At 43.6% G+C, this 22,373-nt stretch overlaps 1 protein-coding gene across 5 annotated transcripts in view; it reads right to left on the minus strand.

Annotated features, from left to right (window-relative positions):
• Nucleotides 1–22,373, minus strand: part of IQCA1 (IQ motif containing with AAA domain 1) — a 464,058-nt gene that overhangs the window by 188,139 nt on the left and 253,546 nt on the right. For all 5 annotated transcript variants that reach the window (XR_011557328.1, XM_070732268.1, XM_070732270.1 and 2 more), the window contains 2 exons: nt 18,318–18,400; nt 12,748–12,855 (listed from right to left, as the gene is read on the minus strand). Coding sequence is in view for 4 of the 5 variants with exons in the window: in XM_070732268.1 (XP_070588369.1) it covers nt 12,748–12,855; nt 18,318–18,400 (191 nt within the window). In the remaining variant the exon portion in view is untranslated. The remainder of the gene's footprint in view (nt 1–12,747; nt 12,856–18,317; nt 18,401–22,373) is intronic.

Below are 22,373 nucleotides of genomic sequence, written 5' to 3' on the forward strand. Positions count from 1 at the left end.
CTTTATACCTCCTATAGGCAGCCTTTTTTTCATTGACTATAGCCCTTACATCATTGCTAAACCATAGCGGTTTCTTCTTCCTTTTACCTTTAGTTATTTGTCTTACATACAGTCCAGTGGCTTTTAAAATGGCCTTTTTTAATACAGTCCACTGGGTGCTCGCTCCTGCCATTTTATCCCTCCCCTTTAATTCATTATCTAAATATTCTCCCATTGCATTAAAATTTGTTTTTCTGAAATCCAATACTTTGGTTGCAGTATAGGATTGCTCACAATCAGTTTTTACATCAAACCACAAACATAGATGGTCACTGCAACCTAAATTTTCTCCCACCTTGACATCTGAAACCCAATTCCCATTCGTAAAAACTAAATCTAGAATATTCTCCCCTCTAGTTGGTGTCTTAACCAGCTGTGCCAGAGCTGCTCCTGTAAAGGCCTCTACTATAGTCTTACTTTTGCATGTAAGGGCACTGGGGATATTCCAGTCAACATCAGGCATGTTGAAATCACCCATAACCACAATATCTCCCTTTACTGCCATTTGGGTAATTTCATCCACCATCTTGTTGTCATATTCCTCGGATTGCCCTGGAGGCCTATAGATCACCCCAATTCTAATGACAGAACCTTCTTTATTTTGCATGCAAATCCAGAGAGTCTCTAGATCTTGACACGTATTTTGAATTAGTGTTGTTTTTAGACTTTCTTTAATATAAATGGCTACTCCACCTCCCCTTCTCTCTATTCTATCCTTCCTATACAGTGTATATCCTGGTATGGATATTTCCCATTCATTAGAATCCTTAAACCATGTCTCAGTTATGGCAACCAGGTCCAAATTATCTCTAGATATTATGGCCATTAATTCACAGAGCTTGTTGCTCAAGCTTCGAGCATTTGTGCACATTACCAGAAGAACATTATTTTCGTTATTAGTTTGCCCCTTGTCATCAACAACTACATCTATATTATTTGCAGCTCCCTTTTCATAAGCTTCCAAAAACTGCTTTATCCTCATTGGTCAGGGACAGAAATCACCCACATCAGTTACATCTCTGTCCCCTTTACCTAGTTTAAATGCCTGTCCAAAAAAGTTCTGAATTCCTTACCGAGCACCTGGGTACCTCTGTATGATGGATGCAAACCATCCCTCTTAAACAACTCCCTATTAGACCACCTACTGACATCATGACTTACATAGCCAAAACCTTCAGCTTTACACCACTGCCTTAACCACACATTAAACTCTCTGATACACGTTGTTTTATCCTCTTGGCCACAAACCGGTAACACCTCTGAGAAAGTCACTGAATCAGTTATTTTACCCAGCTCCACACTTAGACATTGAAAATCTCTTTTTACTACATTAATATTTCTCTGGGACAAATCATTTGTGCCAAGATGCACCACCACATCAACGTTATTACCTTTACTCACAGTCTTAACAATGTTTGTAATCCGCCTCCTGTCCCTGCTGGCAGTGGCCCCTGGGAGACACCTCAGCACCTTCACCACATCCTTGCTCTGTCCCAAATCAACACCTCTAACGGTCGAATCACCCACAAGAAAATGTGTCCTCTTTTTATTTCTACTAACTAGATAGATAGATAGATAGATAGATAGATAGATAGATAGATAGATAGATAGATAGATAGATAGATAGATAGATAAAATCAGGCAGAAAAGAGGCTAGCGATAGTTAGCCCGAAGACATGGCCGCCTCTTACATCAAGGAAGAAAAGAAGTAAGACCGGCAGATATCGGAGTCCCCCTGATAACCTTACCACTTCGGAATCTTCTTGGAATCTTTTCAGCAAGTTGAAAGATTTGAAAGATAAAGAAGCTCTAACGAGGATGTAAGCGGCAGCTAAGAGGGATCGAGCCACATTATAAAGCAAGGCAGGTGAGTCAGTGAAAGAAGAGTGATGGGTAGATTTTATGGGTGACACGGAAGGACTGGAAAGAGTTAAATTTTGAGAAAGACTGCTGGGAGCACTTAGACTTCTAAGAGACACAAACGTATCTCTTTTTTTTACCTCCTGTGCTCATATGTTATGATACAGAGAGAAATTAAATAAAACAATCAACGAAAGAAGAATTAAAAAGGATGCTTTTCTTTCTATATGTGGCCTTTCATCACTAGGGAGACAAAGGAACAAGATCCGTCGTCATTTTACTTCCGCATTTACTTTTTCTTGCATGCATTGAGATAGACTATAGACCTATCCAGTTCAGCTGTTTTATTCTTCTTTTTTCAGCATTAATTGGTGAGACCAACGGGAGGCAAGATTTATTGGTATAGACTAAAGGTGATTGATTTGAATAGTGACTGAGATTTGGTTTTAAATTCAATATAATTGGGAGTGGGGAATTTGCTCCAGAGTAAAGGGTTGAAAACTGAGTTGATTGGAAACGGACGGAAATAGCGAGAGGGAGACAAAGACACTTTAAAAGGAATAAATTTAGAACTTGGAGTGGATTAAAAAATTTCCTTCAATTGCAGCGATTGAACAATAAAGCTACGGGACTAAATTTTGACAAAATGTAATTAAATTAAATTTGGAAAATACTAGAATTTACTGAATATTGCCGAACTGTGTTGAAACTGGTTGAATTTGCATAAAAAGTTAAAGAAGCTACGATTAATATAAATGGTGATATATTGACTTATACATAAAGGTGATTAGGATTATTGGATAGACAGTTTGTTAAATGAATTTTAGCTGGATTAGGAAGTATTGATTAGTTGGTTAACATATATCCTCTCTTTTTCATATATATTTATAGATTTAAAAGACATTTATAGACATATTGATAAAATTGATTAGCAGTACGAGGTAATTGAGAATTATTGGTATTGAATAGAGAATTAAGATTTGATAAAATTGTTATGTAAAAATTGTGATGTTTCTGATAAGAACATAGGAGTAATAAGACAATAGATTGCTATATTATTTTGAGGAAAAAGACAAGGATTAACTGATTTTTATTCTTTTTTGGGAGGGGGTTAATAAGATATTTTGATATTGAATTGGGATGTGTATATAATAATAGAGTTATAAATCAGTAATTAGTTAGAAAGGAAGAATTTATAAATTTAAGTTAAAAATTGGTTTGTTGAATTTAGAGAGAAGGGATGGCAACTCAACAAAGAATAACTAAGTCAATTGGAAAGGGAACTCTAACCTTGGCATCTCCAACAGTAGAAAAATCCTCCTCTGCTTCGGATTTAACCACAACAGAAAGTAAGGGGCAGACTCCCTCCCTACAAACATTACAAGATTCATTAAATAAAATTCAAGAGTTCATGTTGATACAACAAGAGGCCACAAATAAGACACAGGAGACTAAAAATTTTTTTGAAGAGGTTAGGGAAAATTTTATTAAACTCAATGCCACAATTGAGGGAATACACAAGACAGTAGATAAACATGAGATGAAAATAAAGAAAATAGAGGAGACAATAGATTAAGATTAAAAAAAAAGTGAAGACGAACTTAGAAAGGCAAATAAAGAATTAGAAAGAGTAATAGCCCTCTTTGGCTTTAATCAAATACCGCTTCACCATCTCTGCTTGCAGTTCCGATAAGAAGTCCTCTGCTGCGGGGACCAGGGAATCTAACAGGGTTAACGGGAAAAACCAGGGATGGAAGCCATAGTTCGCATAAAATGGCATGAGTCTTATGGAGGTATGCCGGGAGTTATTAAACTCAAACTCCACTACCGGGAGGAAACGTGACCAATCAGCCTGCCAGTCTGACACAAAGCACCACAGGTATTGTTCCAAAATTCCAATGGTTTTTTCTGTTCCCCCATCAGTCTGAGGGTGCTGGGTCGAAGCAAGACAAACTTGGACCTTTAAAGCAGACATAAGCTCTTTCCAGAACCATGCCGTGAACTGAGTTCCTCGGTCCGACACAACTCGATCTGGAAGTCCATGGATCCGGAATACATGTTGAAAAAACAATTTAGAGGTGTCATGGGATGTGGGTACCTGGTGACGGGATGAAATGGAACATTTTTGTCAACATGTCCATCACCACCATGACTGTGGTGAACCATGATGAGGGGGGCAAGTGTGTGACAAAGTCCATGGACACAGCTCACCACGGCCTCATGGGCATTGGCAATGGCTGTAATAATCCTGGCGGGGCCCCTGTGGCTGACCTGGCTGCACGACACCGTTCACATGTGGCGACATAGGAGTGAACGTCACCTTGGATTCGCAGCCACCAAAATGTTCGAATCACTAAGTCCAAGGTTTTAAACAAGCCAAAATGACCCGCCGCAGGATTGTCAAGGCATTGGGACAGAATCAATCCGCGAAGCGGCCTTGCTAAGACGTACAACTGCCTCCGGTACTGGAGCAGTCCCTCAGCAAATGACCAGGGAGAATTGGGCCCCATTTCCCTCACCCACTGTGCCACAAACCCATCCCCCCACTGCATCTCACGGATACGCCTCCGCAAGTCAATGGGGTCCTGGGCAGCAGCCACCGCTTCCGCTGGCAAGATTGTGTGTAATGGGGCTGGCTCTTTCAGATGCAGAAACTCGGGTTTTCTAGACAAAGCATCCGCTCTGGGATTCTGGAAGCTGGGTGTGTACCGGATCCGAAAGTTGAACCTTGCGAAAAAGAACGACCAACGTATCTGCCGTTGGTTCAACTTTTGAGCCGTTTGCAGATACTCCAAATTTTTATGGTCGGTCCTGACCTCTATCTGATGCCGGGCGCCCTTGAGATGATGTCTCCACGTCTCAAACGCCGACTTGACTGCCAAAAGTTCCTTTTCCCAGATCGTGTAGTTTCTTTCCAAGGGCATGAGTTTTCTGGAGTGGTAGGCACACGCAAACAAGGTGTCACCTTCAGAACGGGCCTGTAGAAGTATAGCTCTGACGGCAACAGCGTCGGTCTCAACTACAAACAGCCGACACGGATCTCGATGCTGCAACAAGGGCTCTTTCATGAAAGCGTCCTTAAGAGCTACAAAAGCCCGCTGCTCCTCCTCACCCCAATGGAACGAGACCTGCTTTTGCAACAACCGGGTGAGAGGCGCGGTCAACTGGACAAACCCTGGTATGAATGTGCAATAGTAGGTTGCAAACCCTAACAACCGCTGCACATACTTGACTCTCTTTGGGGGTTGCCAGGTTTTAGTGCTGACACCTTGCCTGGGTCCATGACTATGCCCCCTGGAGAAATGAAATGACCTAAAAATTCTATGGTGGTCTGCAGAAACTGACACTTCTCCAGCTTAGCATATAAACGATGCTCTCTCAACCAGAGCAGAATCCGGCGCAAATGTCCCAAATGGCTGGACTTGGAGGGGGAGTACACCAAAATGTCATCCAGATATATGACCACAAAATGGGCTAACATGTCCCTGAATACATCGTTCATCATGGAAAACAAATGCTGGAAAACAGCCAGGGCATTGGTGAGTCCAAAGGGCATCACTGTATACTCAAAATGCCCGTATCGGTGAGTCCAAAGGGCATCACTGTATACTCAAAATGCCCGTATCGGTGCCAAACGCTGTTTCCACTCATCCCCTGGCCTGATACATACCAAATTATAAGCGCTGCGGAGGTCTATCTTGGAAAAAACAGTGGCAGCTCATAAACGTTCCATTAATTCTGGGATTAGTGGCAACGGATAGTGGTTGCGCACCATAATGGCGTTCAGGCGTCGGTAATCACAGCACAAATGTAAGTCTTCAGTCTTTCTCTTGACAAACAAGACAGGTGCTGATAACAGGGAGGTCGATGGCCTGATGAACCCTTTGGCCAGATTTTTATCTATGAAGTCCTTGAGGGCCACTAATTCAGGTTCCGACATAGAGTACAAACGACCAGCCGGCAACTTGGCCTCGGGTAACAGGTCTATGGCACAATCATAAGGGCGATGCGGCGGCATGCATTCCGCCTCTTTTTCATTAAAGACATCCGCAAAGTCAGCGAGGTCTTCTGGTAACACTGCTGCGGGGATAATGGGCCCTTGCGAGGCACAAATATGATGATGGTGGTCTACACATTGCAAACTGGGAAATGTGACACTGTTCTGCAACCACACCACCTGAGGATCATGCTCCCTTAACCATGACAACCCCAAGACAAGAGGGAAATGGAGGCCCCATGTGACATAAAATTGTAATGCCTCCACATGAGTCCTGATGCTGATCCGCACCGGCAAGGTCTGAAAACGGATGGGCCCAGACAACAACACCCACCCATCAATGGTTTCAAAAGTCAACGGAGGGGTCACAGGACACAAGGGCAACTAAAGTCTCTGTGCAAACTCCTCATCCAGGAAATTCGTGGTGGACCCCGAATCCACGAGGGCAAGAGCAGGAATGAATTGAGTACGCCGATCCACCAAGAGCTTGACATTCATCGTGAGGTGATGGTACGTTCCAGGGTCGTTAGCCAAAGAATCCTTAACCGATGAAATGCCAGCCCGACCTAGTGTTGCCACCAAGCTGGGCCGCCCTCGTTTCTTGACTGTACCTCTAGCAGGGAAACCAGGGGCATGGGGACAGCCATCGAGGAATCCAGAACATGAGTTGATGACTCTGGGAGCTGTCCTGCAAGAGTCGGCATGGCAACAGGAGGACTGGGAGGAGTTGACACCGCAGCAGCAACTGTGCTCCTTCGTTTGCAGGGACAGCCATTCGCAAAATGACCTGCCCCCCCTGCAATAGAAGCACCAGCCTGTCGCACGTCACTGCACTCTCTCCTCCGGAGACAAATGGGGTCGCACAAAGTTCACCTCCATAGGCTCCCCAGCAGGGGCACCATCCGCTAGGCGAGGAGGCAGGGCAGGCAGGAAGCGACGGGGTACAGGAACAGGGGTTGGCACGGGCATAGCAGACACCCCCCCGCCATGGAGCAGGCAATGGCGTGACGCCCAAAACACAGGACGAGGATGGCCCAGCCCGGCGTACCTCTCGAGCCAGCAGCCAAGCCTCAATGGCCAAACAATGCTGCTCCAGCTCATCCAGGGTGCCCAGCAGAGCCTCGTGCACCAGCTCATCAAGCATAGTCTCCAACAAGCCATCTTGAAACGCCTCCATCAAGGAGGCCTCATTCCACTGCACCTGTCCACTGAGGCTATGAAAGTCACTTAAATATTCTACCAATGGGCGCGAACCTTGTTTCAGCTGTTTCAATGCCTTTGTGGCCGTCTGCTCCCGCACCGGATCCGAAAAGTGCCATCGCAACTGGGCACAAAAGGCGGTATAATCCTGCAGTATCGGATCATTTCTGTCCAGAAATGGAGACACCCAGGAAGCAGCGGGGCCGGCCAACAAACTGCAGAGGAATGCCACCTTCTCTGCATCTCTTGGAAAATGGGACAGTTGTGCATTTATAAACAACTGCACTTGACTGAGGAAAGCTGCAAACATGCGTCTGTCACCCCAGAATTTTTCAGGCAGAGCCACAAAGCATTTCCTCCTTGGTAGGGGCTGTGGAGCAGGAGCTGCTAGCTGCACCAGTGGAATGACAGGCTGCTGAGATAATGTATCCACCTGGTTCTGTAATTGCAGCACTATCTGCGTTAACCCTTGGATTTCCAACTTCAGAGCGTCGAAGACTGCTTACATTTCTGCCATACCAGCAGCCATGATCAGATAAATGCCAGAAAAAAGAGAAGCAAACAATCCAAAACACTTCACTCTTGAACGGTGTGTGTCTGGGGTGGAAGATTATACTGTTCTGCTGGGCTCTATGGTATGAGCCTCCCGAAAATTAAGAGTACAAATTTCAGACACACACATGTTTGAAAATTCAAAACCATGTTCTTTATCACAAAATTCAAAATAAACTAAGCACTCTTTTTGTATTGCAAAGAGCACTCGTCCCAAAACAACCTGGTAGTCTGTACAAGTCCCTTAATCAGTGCTTAAGTACTTAGCTTGCAGCTGTGAAGAAACATCACAGCCCTTCTTCCATGAAGTGAAACAGACACGCACTTTGCTCTGCTTTGGTTTCAAAGTCATGAAACATCAACAAAAAAAGTCCGGAGAAAGCAAGGCAGTCCTGAAGCACAAAGATCAGATAATATTCCACAACGGCCAAACCCACACGCTGCTATTTATATCAGCAGCACTAATTACTGGAGCCCCACCCAAACACAGGTGGCCTCTCTTATCTCCTGTAATATGCCCTCAATTGGTCTCTTCTACGCAAAACTCTGCGCCTGCGTGGATCCAAGACTTTCGCATCCGAATCAACCGAAGATTGACTTCCTGGGCTGTGTGCCAAGCCCCCCTCTTCCAATTCACTCCCACCTTCTTCTTCGTCCAAGGAAACTGAACTACCTGACTCTGTTGGCAATAAAACAGGCCTACGACATGTTGAAGTTTCCCCTGCATCCACCTCCACATTCCCTGGGACAGGAGCTGGGCCAGAGCCAACAACAACAGAGGCCATGGCGCTTGTCCTGGTCCACCAATGGAGAGACCTATTTTCCCCCAGAGAAGGGCGCTTTCCCCATTGCTCAACCAGTCACATCCCTGCGAGGACTGGGGGGAAGCGGGTGTATGGGAAGGTCTCCAGCTCTGACAACCTTCACCTCCCTCGCGACGCCCTAAAATTGGGAGTGGGACATGGGACTGCCCTCCTGGTGCCGTAGGAGCGCCGCTGCTGATGCGGTGGCTCCTCTCCGCAGGCTACTTGCCCGTGCAGGGTTTGATGTAAGGATGCCGCTAAGGGACAAACAGCGAACAGATGGATCGGTGCGGCCTTCACCCTTAGAAACATGGGGAGGACAGGAGGCTGTTGCTTTCACCGCTGCTGCTGCTTCTAATGGAGCCTGAGGCAAATGGGCAGCGCTGCATTCTCGTCACATCCGCTTTATCCTTCCTCCTCAGCCACCCGGGTTTCGGTTCCATCGGAAGAGGGGTGGCTGAGGAGGAAGGATGAAGCGGATCTGACTGTTGGGTGGCGGTCAGTGGCAGTGGCAGCAGACTTTCCTTAGTCTCAGCGGTGGCTTCTTTATGTGGTTTGGTGGCTGGTGCCGGCCGCTGCTACCAAACTGCGTTAGAAGCTGGTATCGCTAGACTATGGAAGGCTGCTGCCGCTGCTACTGACTGCCAACCCACAGTCAGATCCACTTCATCCTTCCTCCTCAGCCACCCCTCTTTGGATGGAACCGAAACCTGGGCGGCTGAGAAGGAAGGATGAAGCGGATCTGACGAGAATGCAGTGCTGCCCGTTTGCCTCAGTCTCCATTAGAAGCAGCGGCGGCAGCGGAAGCAGCAGCCTCCCATTTAATGGCATGGGGAGAAACCCAAGCTTCTGTCCTCCGTTGCGTGGGCGCCTCTCTCCCTTGGTACATTAATCTTGCTTCCTCCTTTGTAAATCTTTTGGGGGGATGGGAGGCTGCTGCTCCCGCTGCTGCCACTGCTTCTCATGGAGGCTGAAGGAAACGGGCAGCACTGTGTTCTCATCAGATCTGCTTCATCCTTCCTCCTCAGCTGCCCGGATGGCAGGGGTGGCTGAGGAGGAAGGATGAAGTGGATCTGACGAGAACACAGCGCTGCCTGTTTACCTCAGCTTCCATTAGAAGCGGCGGCAGCAGCGGAAGTAGCAGTCTCCCATCCACCCCTTGTTGGAACGAAACGTTTACAGAGGAAGAAGAGCCGACTTGGTTTACAGAGGAGGAAGTGAGATGAACGTACCAAGGGAGAGAGGCGCCCACGTGGCGGAGGACAGAAGCTCAGGTTTCCCTCCATGCCGTTAAACTTGGGGCGTAGTCCCATAGTCTGGTGGGGGCAGTCAGTAGCAGCGGCAGCAGCCTTCCCGTAGTCTGGCGATACCAGCTTCTCAGGCAGTTTTGTAGCGGTGGTTGGCACCAGCCGCCAAACCGCATAAAAAGCCGCCTCTGGGACTAGGGGAAGGCTGCTGCCACTGCGACTGCCCACCACCCAATAGCATTCGGTGCATAAGACGCACCCAGTTATTGGCGCACTTTTTTGAAGTAAAAAGATGCATCTTATTTACCAAAAAATATGGTAAATATTTCCCTAAGAAACTCTGCAGTACTTGTCTTCAATTATCTTCAAGACAACAGTTCCTGATATCCTGGTCTGAGGCAAACTGGCTAGCTGTTTTGGCTCTCTGGGTGGGCTAGCTTCTGCAAAACATAATTCCAACTAAGTTTTACCCCTTTCTTTTTTAATTTCTCTTTTCCTCTCTATCTCTCTCTTTTGATTGATTGGTTGGCTACATGCCATCAAATTGTTTCTTACAGACCACATAGATTTCCTCCCACCCCATGATGATCAGTCCCTATTTTGTCCTTCAGCAATTTCAATAGCAATTCTACCCCATCACAACTGTAATTCATTCTACCCAACTTGACAGTAATGAAATCACAGATAACAGAAATAAAGCACAGCTGCTCAAAGGCTGCTAAAGGAACCACCAACCAACTAACCTGCAACTCAACTACAATAAACAGCCCCTGAATCGAACTCAACACAGACAAAAATACAATAAGGGACTATCTGTGGGAACTCAATGAGTACAGGACCAGAGTCCTAAAAGAACTGGCAGACACCATAACGGAACCACTTCTCCTCATCTACCAAAAATCCTGGACCACTGGAGACCTACCGGAAGACTGGAAATGAGCTGACGTAGTCCCCATCCACAAAAAAGGTAAAAAGACTGACCCAGGCAACTATAGGCCTATTAGTTTGACTTCTATACCTGAAAAAATACTGGAGAAAATAATACAAAAACAGCTTTGCCACTACTTGGAAACAAACAAGATAATATCCAACAGCCAACACGGGTTTGTCAGAAACAAATCATGCTAAACCAATCTCATATAATTTTTCAACACCATAACCAAATCATTAGACCAACCCAACGTAGTAGACCTCATATACTTGGACTTCAGCAAAGCTTTTGATAAAGTAGATCACAATCTCCTAATCCACAAATTAGAAAAAAATGGGGTAGACATGCAGATAGATAAACAGTTGGCTGACCAACCGCACCAAACGTGTTGTCCTCAACGGCTCCAAATCCATATGGAAGAAGGTAGGTAGTGGGGTACCACAGGGTCCTGTCCTAGGCCCTGTGCTCTTCAACATTTTCATCAATGACCTTGACGAGGGAATAGAAGGGGAAGTAATCAAATTTGCAGACGACACCAAGCTGGTGGGGACAGCCAACACCCTAGAGGACAGGCTCAAAATAAAGAAAGATCTTGACAGACTAACGCTGTGGGCCCAAACCAACAAAATGATTTTCAACGTTGAGAAAAGCAAGGTCCTACACATAGGTAAAAAAAACCCTAGACACGCATACAGTCTGGGAGAAACCCCACTTAGCAGTAGCGGCTGTGAAAGAGATCTCTGAGTCTTGGTGGATAACACAATTTTAGGCTGCATCAACAGGGGGATACACTTCAAGACCAGGGAGGTATTAATACCACTCTATTACGCCCTGGTCAGGATAACACAAGGCCAACACAATTTTAAGCTGCATCAACAGGGGGATACACTCCAAGAGCAGGGAGGTATTAATACCACTCATTACACCCTGGTCAGACCTCACCTAGAGTAATGCATTCAGTTCTGGTCACCACACTTCAAAAGGGACATTGAAACTCTGGAGAAGGTGCAAAAAAGAGCAACCAAAATTATTAGGGGATTAGAAACCAAGACTTATGAAGAGAGACTGCTCAAACTGGGTATGGATAGCCTTGAGAAAAGGAAGGCCAGGGGGGACATGATAACAGTGTACAGGTACTTGAGGGGTTGCCACAGAGAGGAGGGGGCCACACTATTCTTCAGGGCACCAGTGGGCCAGAAGAGGGACAATGGTTGGAAACTGATGAAGGAAAGATTCAACATGGAAATAACGAAGAACTTCCTGACAGTCAGAGCGATCAACCAGTGGAACGGCCTGCCAGCGGAGGTTGTGAATGCCCCAACTCGACACTTTCAAGAGGAGATTGGACTGTCATTTGGCTCGGGTGCTGTAGGATTTCCTGCCTAGGCAGGGGGTTGGAGTTGATGACCTGCAAGGTCCCTTTCAACTCTAATAATAAATAAATAAATAAAATAAATACATTTTAAAAATGATGCTGGTTTTCCTCGTCTTCTTTTTCCTTCTACCTTTCCTAGCATTGAACTTTATCCAAAGTATTTATAAATAATAGCTTGGAATTTATAAATAATTATACATTGTGGTCCTAAGCTCAAAGTTTTATATTTTTATCTCTATCTGTTATAAATAGAATTCAATGTTGCTTGGTATGTTTTACAATGTATTAATTGTATATTGAACATAATTGTATAACTTGAGAAATTTTCTTGGTCTACTTATTGATATTATCTCTTCTAGAAGTGCATCTTTTTTTAAACTAAATAAATAAAAAGAAAGGGGGAAAGGTTAGTTGGTTTACATTAAAATCTCAGCCTTCCTTCAAATTTCATTTACATATTGGAGACTTAAATTTGTTTTCCCCAAATGGCTTTTTTATATATGCTGTAGCTGCCAAACTATTATGATGGAAATAAAATTATAAAAAGAATTATGCTATAGTTAAAAATTTTTTAAATTAGACAGTTGTTTTATCTTAGCTGAAAATACTTTAAGAGATAACAACCATATAAAATTATTTAAAAATAAATAAATCAAACATTGTCATAGCTAATAAAAATATGAAACTGTCAGAAATCCAAGCATGGTATTCTACCTTTTTGGCCAGTTCTCTTGTGAACTTACCTAATGGCAATATTCCATACAGGACTATAAGTTGCTTCACATCTGTGAGAGAAGGCATTGGTTCTACATCTACCTGTCGAAGTGTAGTTCCCAGATAGCTATATTCACCTACAAGGAAGAAACACAAAAAGTTTAGTTTCAAAAAGTAAAATATAGAACACTGAGTCATAGATTTGGAAGGAACCTAGTACAAACCACTGATCAAGGAAGGAGACTTATATTATCCCAGTCAAGTAACTCTGTGGTCCATTTTTGAATGCCACTAGCAATAAAGTACCCACAAATTCAAGAGGCAAGTTGTTCCATTCTTCCTGTCCCCTTGCTTTTAGTTTCAATCTCTCTTTATCAAGCCTCCATCCATAACTCTTATTCTGCCCTCTGAAGCTTTGGGGAATAAGCTAATCTTATCTTGTAATTGTGTCCCAAGTATTGGAAGACAGCTATCCTGTCACCCAAAGTCCTTCTCTTTGATAGGTTAGACATACTTAACTCCCTCAACTATTCATAATACAATTTAACCTCCAAAGCCCTTATTATCTTTGATGCCCTTCTCTGCACTCTTTCTAGGGACTCAGCATCTTTTCTGTATCGTGGTGACCAGAAATGGATGTAGTATTCCAAATGTGGCTTTGCTATTGCAGTATAAGACTGTATTATCACTTCTTTTTATCTTGATGCTGTCCCTCTGTTAATGCAGATTAGGACTGCATTTGCTTTTTTGACAACTGTAGCACACTCCTGGCTCATACTTAAGCAGTGGTCTATTTAAGTAGAAACAAGTAGAAATTGTTAGGGAACATAAATAGAGCATTTTCAACCCTAACAGTTCCTTAATTGGAATGCATTCTTAACATGGATGAAAAATAGATATACTGTAGATTCTAAAATTCCACTATGAATTGTAAATAATATAGATAGCTCATTCAGCAATCATTTATGATTATGATGGCACTGAATGAGGAATACTTAATAACAGAGTTGGAAGGTACCTTGGAGATTTTCTAATCCAATCCACCACATAAGCAGGAAACCCTATATCAGTGGTCCCCAACTTTGCTGCTTGGTGGCCTGGCTAGGGTGGAGGGGAGAGGGGAATTGGGCCGCACAAGTGACAGACTGGTATATGTGCAGCTCGACTTACACATGAGTGGTGGGCTGGCACCCCCCGATTACCCATCAGCCCACCATTTGCACAGGTTGAGCTGCATGTGTGCATTCTGGCCAGTCATTCATGTGGTCCAATTCCAAATAGGCTATGGCCCAGTTGTAGTCAAGGCACAGAGGTTAGGACCCCTGCCCTATAATATTCTAGACAAATGGCTGTGCAGTCTCTTTAAAACTTTCAGTGATGGAACACCCACAAATTCTGATGGTAAGCTGTTCCACTGGTTAATAATTCTCACTATCAGGAAAAAATTATCCTAAATTCTAGGTTGGTTTTCTCTAAATTAGTTTCCATCCATTGCTACTTCTTGTCCTGCCTTCTGGTGCTTTGGTAAATAGGTAGACCCCCACTTCTTTGTGGTAACCCCTCAAATATTGGAACCCTGCTATCATCCTGGTCATTCTTTTCACTAGACTAGCCACACCCAATTTCTGCAAATGTTTTTCATGTTTTAGCCTCAAGTCCCCATTCATCTTTGTTGCTTTTTCTGTACTTTTTTCAGAGTGTCAATGTTTTTATACATTATGGCAACCAAACTGGATGCAATATTTCAAGTGTGTTCTTACTAAGACATTATAAAGCAATATTAACATTTCATGTGATCTTGATTCTATCCCTGATAATGCAGCCTAGGATTGCATTGGTTATTTTGGTAGCAGCAGCACACTGCTGACTTACATTTAAGTGATTGCCAACTAGGACTCTAAGATCCCTCTCAGAGTTATTGCTATAGAGCCAGTTCTACCTATTCTATACCTGTACATTTGGTGTTTCTTGTCTAAATGTAAAACCTTACTTTTCTCTGCATTACATTTTATTTTGTTGGGTGGGGCCTAATTGTTCTGTTTCCAGGCTTTCAGAGTGAAGCAAATGGCTAAAACCCACTATTTTCAGCATTAAATCACACTCTTTATTTGGAAAAACAGCATTGCAAACAGAAAGCAGTTTTTAAAATGTTTCAGGGAGGATTTTTTCTCTTTCCAGTCAGCCCACCAGCTTTTCGCTCACTGGTGAGGAAGAAAAAAGCTTCTTTACACTTCAGAAGCAACTTCCAGGCTGGGCAAAACATTGCCGCTTCCCCGAGTTAGGGGAAGATGAATCATAGCATCTTGAGGTGTCCCCCACCCCTAGACATGGGAAGAGGCGAAGGGCACTGGCAGACCAAGAAAGATGTCCCTGGTAATTGTGGGCAGGAAACCGAGCTGTTGACATGACTACCTCCTCCTGACCTCATTCCCTCTGTCAGTAGGGTTCACTGTACCCTTTAAGCTACGTGGCTGCACGCCTGCGCAACCCAAAAAAACTTCCCGTGCAGCCTTTTCTAAGGCCGTGCAAGGGGAGGAGCCGCCCGCCCCCGCCCGCCGCAAATGTGCCGGTGCCGGGCCTTCCTGCCCCCTGCCCCAGGCACCTCCGGCCCCCTCGCGTCCCTGGCCTCCCGCCGCTGTCCACCCAATCTGTTTTCTCCTCCACCACCTCCTGCCTTGGAGCGCAGCTCCTCCCATGGCGGTGGTGGCTACGGCTTCTCCTCTTCCTCATTCGGCTGCTAGCGAAGGGTCTGCGAGATGGGCGGGGCAGGTGTTCCCGAAGCGCTCCCAGGCTATGAGACGGTTTTCTCCGAGTGCTCCAGGAGCGCCCGCCCCACCCCTCTCAAGTCACAGCCCCTTTGCTCGGAGCGCTTTCCCCGAGCACTTCCGATACTCCTTAAAATAAGAAAAACCTTCCACGGCCTCCAGAGAAGAAAGGAAGAGAGAGAAATAGAGAACAAAAGAGAGAGAGAGAGAGAGAGCAACAGGCAGAGCGAGGGAGAAAGAGAGAAAAAGAGAAAGAGAGAGAGAGCAAGAGACAGAGACAGATAGAAAGAAAGAGGGAGAAAGTGAGAAAAAGAGAGAGAGAGCAAGACGGGGGAGAGAGAAAGAGAGAGAGAGAGAGCAACAGACAGAGCCAGATAGGAAGAAAGAGGGAGAAAGTGAGAAAAAGAGAGAGAGAGCAAGAGGGGGGAGAGAGAAAGAGAGGGAGAGAGGGAGAGAAAGAAAGAAAGAAAGAAAGAAAGAAAGAAAGAAAGAAAGAGAGAGAAGACAAGAAGGGAGAGTGAGAGAGAGAGAAAGAGAGAGAGAGAGAAAGAGATGGTTTTGTTTTATTATTAATTTCTTTTAATAAAAAAGAAGGTTATTTATACATACATACATACATACATACATACATACATACATACATACATACTTCTATGCCGTGTAGTCCCGAAGGGACTGCCGCTCAGACACTATACTTTTCCGCCCACACTGAAAAAAAATTAGAGGGAACATTGGTAGGGTTCAGTCTGAACTGGTCACAACAGCTGTGCAACAGGTGGAATAAGCAGCAGCTTTTGCTGCCGCAAAGCCTGCTTCGCTTTCTGGCCTCTTTCCATCCCTTGCTTGGCTTCTCAGCACTGCTTTGTGTGTGTGTGGGGGGGGGGGGACCATTTGGTGCTGAGGTAAAAGCAGCCATATTGCCAGCCTTCCAGGATGGGGGGCATGGGCAGGAGGAGAAACCCTTCTTGCCTCTGATGGGCCTGCCCCGCTGTTGTAATGCATCAGAGGTGAAAAGGCTTTCTCCTTCTGTGGTTGTTGCAGCAGCTACCTAGGGAAACTGCTCCTCATCTCAGGCCCATGCTCCTCCTACCTAGCCATAGTGAAAATTTAGAATGCATCTGCTCCTGCTGGGGCTGAGGTGGAAGTAGCCGGGAAAATTAGGCTTCTTTGCCAGCCTCTCAGCTGGCAAAACATTAATTTTCATGGATTCTGTGGGCATGGCTAGCTAGGGCATGGGCATGAGTGACATCAAGTTGACCATACCTCCTCACTCAAGCCACACTCACAAAATAAGCCACACCCACAAAATAAGCCATGCCCACAGACTGGTAGTAAAAAAAAAATTGGAACCCACCCCTGCTTGCAACCCTGCTATTCTATATTCTATTTGATATCACAAAGCAATGGAGCTCCCAGTCCCAATTACTATTGTTAAGTGAGGACCACCTGTAGTATGAACTACTTTTATCTCAGATAAAATGTGAGACCTTCTATAAATGTAAGGACCCGGATTGTGGGGGCAATATGCTGGTTCTGTTAAAAAGTGCTATTGCTAACATGTTGTAAGCTGCCCTGAGTCTAAGGAGAAGGGCGGCATAAAAATTGAATGAATGAATGAATAAATGAATGAATGAATGAATGAATGAATGAATGAATAAAATTCAGAGACTTGTCAAGGCAAACGTAAGTATAACCAATACATTTAAACTGCCTATTGGGACTGCTGTGCTTAATTTGTGATTCTGAAAACATATTTTGGTGCACATGGGAGCACCAACATGGCATATCCTTTCAACTGTTTAAAGGAGCTATGTTCTTATTTGGGATTACATAATGGCTGCATCCTGTGGAAAGGCACTATTGCTTTAAAAGGTTGAACATACTACATTTTTTGAATTTTTGAAGGCCCTATTTTAACATGGAATGCTAATTTAAAAATCTAATAAAACACAGAAACACAACCAAAATGCAGCATAAATTCCTTATTCCCTTGAGAAAGAGCTTGGTACTGAGGTGTTAATCAATAGTGATGAATTATAGAAACAGAAGGTGCTCAACATACCCTAAATAATAAGTTTATAATTGTAATTCTCTTCCAAAGTGTGGAAAGCTTTTGTGAGCATTAACTTTTATACTATTTTATTTTAAATTGGAGATAAGAATATCAGAAATGCTACTACAATAATAGATACATAACACTTAGTATCATCTATCCCACATTCACTCAGAAATATGCTCTATTGAAATATTCAATTGTTGCTGCATTAATACAAGAGAACTGAGTAAAACTTACCCTATGTGGCAAATTAGATAGCAGATATATTTAAAGATCACTCATCAACCTGTGAGGAATAATCTGTTTGTGCTGGTGTTACTCCTCCTCTGGGCTTTTCAAGTTTTTCTACTTGAATAGCTGTGAAAGTGGGGTGGCCAAGTTACTGCTATTTTAAAATTTTCTCTTTAGAATTTTGTATTATTACTATTACAGATTACCAAATATTTAAGGTAAGACCACAAATAATGTAAAGGTTTATTAATTCTGTTTCAGATTTTTCTGCCACCGTCAGGAAGAACAATTTACTAAAATGTGTTCAGCTGTAGCCAAAATTCTGAAGAGATGGTCATCTGAATTTGTTTTAACCTGCATTTTAATCTGTGTCACCAAGATATTGATTCTTGGTAACTTTTATCTGAAATTAAAATGACTGGTGTTGTAGATCATTTATCCAGTACTAATTATATCACAAATGTTTAAATCCAATATAATACATTGCATGAATGCAATTCCAAAATAAATACATAGTCTGTAATAACATATAAAGTTTATACTTTACCAACATAATCGCTGAGTTTTACTTTTTTACTTCTTATTAATATTCCTTCTTCTACTAGCTCTTGGTAAAGAGAATCAATGGTCCTATACAGAAATAAAGAGTAAGCTACAAAACATATCTGTAGACAAATGCATACAAATACTCTGCAGGTATTTCAATGATGGTGTTGCCTAGTGAAGTAATAAAATATCTGCAAGCAAATAACCAAGCTCAGAGAACATCAAGGATTCCACTGTTCAACCTTGAACTACATATATTCTTCTATTATAACAAAAGCATGTATTTTCTCTCATTTATTAGGTCTCCTTTAAATGGTCTTGCCTAAAAATATTTTTATGTTTAATAGTAGCTCATTCATAATAATAATTAAAGTTTGCCATTCCTTATTTACTGCAACTGCCATATTTTTCATTTCTTGGTGCATAAATATTATGAAATCAGACATATATTTAATATTATTGTATTATAAGGTAGTCCTCGACTTACAACCACACTTGAGCACAACATTTCTGTTGCCAATTGAGATAGTTGTTAATTTTATACATATTCTCTTTACATGCTGTTGCCATAGTTAATTTATAATTTATTTCCTAAAATTACTGCCAATGTATAGAATTAAAACCAAAGATATTCCTGTTGGGTATTTTACCAAAGAAATTTAACAAGGAAAATTGTTATCTAATTCTTTATATGTTTACATCAGCTAGAATTGTATTTGCACAAAAATGGAAAGCAGCAAAAATTCCTTCTGAAAGAGAAGTAATTAAAAAAATCTTGGATTGTGCAGAGATGAATAGACTGACAATGAAAAGATAAGGAAGATACAGAATATTATAATGTATTTTGACCCTATTTTGGGTCAAAACTGACCTGGAGGGTCAGTGAAGGAAAAGAATCATCACAGGGTTATTGCAAAAATCCTGTTGGTAGTCAGTTCCCTGACCAGCAACCATTTCTTTGGAGGTGACATGTCACCATTAGCTCTGGAAGCAAAGCAGCAATAGAAAGGCTAAAGCAAGATTGAAGTCATTTTCCTTTTGTTTTGATAATTGACTTTGGGTGCCTTGGAAAATCTGGGAAGAGGCTAAAGCTTATTGATGAGTGAATTTTGACAAGGGAAGAGGTCTGGAGGCAACAGAACAGCTGCTTCCGATTTGGCAGTGGGAGAAGGAAATGGAGACGAGACATCTTTTCAGAAAGAATTTTCCAAGTGAGAGTGCCTTTACGAAGAAAAAAGTGCTTTTGAGTGGCTGCAACCTTATTAAACTTATGGGTATTTTTTAAAATGAAAAGTTGGAGTATTGTTTCTGACTTTTGGTTTTTGTTTTTGATTTTTCAGATTCTACATTGTAATATTATAGTTTTGTTCTTTGAAAACACTGTCATTTAGTGAAAATACTGCTACCTGGTGTTAGCAAGTAAAAAAATATTTTAGCCTGGAATTTTGTTGCAGCATTTAAAAACTTTTTTGACCATGAAACTAAGTTGCTTCTCAAAACATAGACATCTGGCACAGAAGCAACAAAGTATTGTAATTGCTGTATTCTTATCAAATTTTGCTGCTTAAAGAACATTTTGTCTACAACATTCTGTTTTCAACAGATGTACCTTTTTATAAAAGCCAAACCAGACTGTGTTCTTATTCTGAGTTTCTTCCTTCTTTAATTCTTTTTTGCATGTATACCTGATAATTTTCTGGTTTGAATTTAGAGAATTAAATGAAAGTGGACTGAAGTCTTATCTTGGGTCCCTTTCTTGGCTTGATTATTTTTCCTCCCTCCCCCTGCCACCTTTTGGGTCCTCCCTGTTTCTTGTTAATGAGTTCGGTTAATTGTATGATACTGTTGTGCGTGTTCCTTGCCAGCCTCGGGAGGTATCAGATTCTGAGGATGAGGAAACAGAGGTTTTAGCTTATCCTGGGTTAAGAAGGTTATCAGAAGGCAGTGGGGACAAGAGCGTAGAGACAATGATTTAGAAGTTAGAGTGGAAAGTGGTTCATCTTGAGATAATGGGGGAATATCTGACAGCCCAGGGGTAAATCCTAGGTTCAGGAGATTCTGTCGTCTAGTCCAGTGAATGTATATTTTCAAAACCCTTCTAACGTCCAATTTGTGCCAGCGTAACTCCAATGGATGTGAACCGTGGGAACAAAAGTCCGGCAATGGATATGAGGTCTTGGGAATGATGAAAAAGGGTGTTGACCTTTGTCAGAAAGGTCGGGTCCAAGCATAAGACTACTCTGTCGGGGTAGAAACCACAGAGGTCAGGACGAACTGAGAGAGCTGATAGCTCGGATACCCTCCTGGCAGACGTAATGGCCACCAAGAAGGATGTCTTAAAGGACAGGAGCCACAGAGGAATCTGACATAAGGGTTCGAAAGGTGGTCCCGTTAGAGCTTGTAGCATCCATGGTAGATCCCAGGTGGGATACCGGTGTGCCACCAGGGGACGGAGGTTGGATGTTCCTTTCAGGAAGTCCCTGACCCATGGATGATGAGCCATAGGTCTCAAGCTGTCCGATTTAAGAATAGTAGATAGTGTGGCAACCTGCCTCTGTAGCATGTTAGGCGTTAGGCCCTTGTCAAGTCTGGATTGGAGAAAGGACCAAAGGTGCACTAAGGTGGAAGACTGTGGGTCCATGTTCTAGGGGAAGAAGAGATCATTGTTTAAAAGCGATCCCTTGTTCCGGCCCCGTGAGCTCAACTTGGGGTACTGGTGACGAGTGTAATCCAGGCCCTGGGCTCAGGCTGCTGCTACTCAATGCCAGGTCAATGGTAAATAAAGCTCTCCTCATCCGGAATTTGATCCTGGAGGAGGAGGCTGACCTGGCATGTGTGACTGAAACCTGGCTGGGCCCAGAGGGAGGAGTTCCTCTCTCTGAAATATGTCCAGCCAGGTTTCAGGTATGGCATCAGCCTCAACCCCAGGGAAGAGGGGGGAGGAGTGGCTATTATAGCCAAGGAGAACCTTTGCCTATTTAGACTCATTGCTTCTGAGATTGCGGGTTGTGAGTCCCTCCTGGTGAAGTTGGACTTAGGGGTTCAGGTGGGCTTGTTGCTCACGTACCTGCCTCCCAGCTGCGTGTCAACAGCCCTGCCTGTGCTGCTCGAGGAGGTGGCCGGGCTGGCGATGGAGTTCCACGGACTCATTGTTCTGGGGGACTTCAATTTGCCATCACTCAGTGGACCCTCTGAGCTAGCATAGGAGTTCATGGCCACCATGACAACCATGGACCTGACTCAAGTAGTTCAGGGTCTGACTCACGAGGGGGGGACACGTACCCGACATGGTATTTCTCTCGGAGCAACTGAGTGATGATCTGAGACTAAGGGGCTTAGATGTATTGCCTTTGTCATGTTCAGACCATTTCCTACTGCGGCTTGACTTCTTGGCTTCAATCCTCCCCTGCAGGGAGGCGAAACTGATTAGGTGGTTCCGCCCCAGACACCTAATGGACCCAGAGGGCGAGTGGGGTTACTCGTCCACAGTTCGGCAGAGTCTCTTGCCATGGCCTGGAACAAGGCTGCGATGGAGGCTCCTGACCGGATTGTGCCGTTGCGACCTCTCTGTGGCACTAGACCCTGGAGAGCTCCTTGGTTCACTGAGGAACTCTGGGAGTTGAAACGTCAGAAGAGACATCTAGAAAAGTGTTGGAGGAAGAGTAAATCTTCGGAGAGGGGGCGGCATACAAATCTAATAAATAATAATAATAATAATAATAATAATTATTATTATTATTATTATTATTATTATTATTATTATTAAATCTGAGTCCAATCAAACACTTGTAAGACCTCATATTAAGACTTACAAAGTGGCGCTCAAGTGCCGAGGATTTTAACTCATTATTCACTGATAAAATCGCTCAGATCCGGGCGGACCTCAACTCCGATTGGATAACAGAGTCGACTGACAACGAATCAGTCGAGGTGACTGGGACCCATCCTTGTCCATCTGCCTTGGAGGAGTTTGATCTGGTGACACCTGATCAAGTGGACAAGGCCATTGGAACTGTGAATTCCGCCACCTGTTTACTGGATCCATGTCCCTCCTGGT

Source organism: Erythrolamprus reginae, chromosome 1, assembly GCF_031021105.1.
Source record: "Erythrolamprus reginae isolate rEryReg1 chromosome 1, rEryReg1.hap1, whole genome shotgun sequence".
Classification (NCBI taxonomy): domain Eukaryota; kingdom Metazoa; phylum Chordata; class Lepidosauria; order Squamata; family Dipsadidae; genus Erythrolamprus; species Erythrolamprus reginae.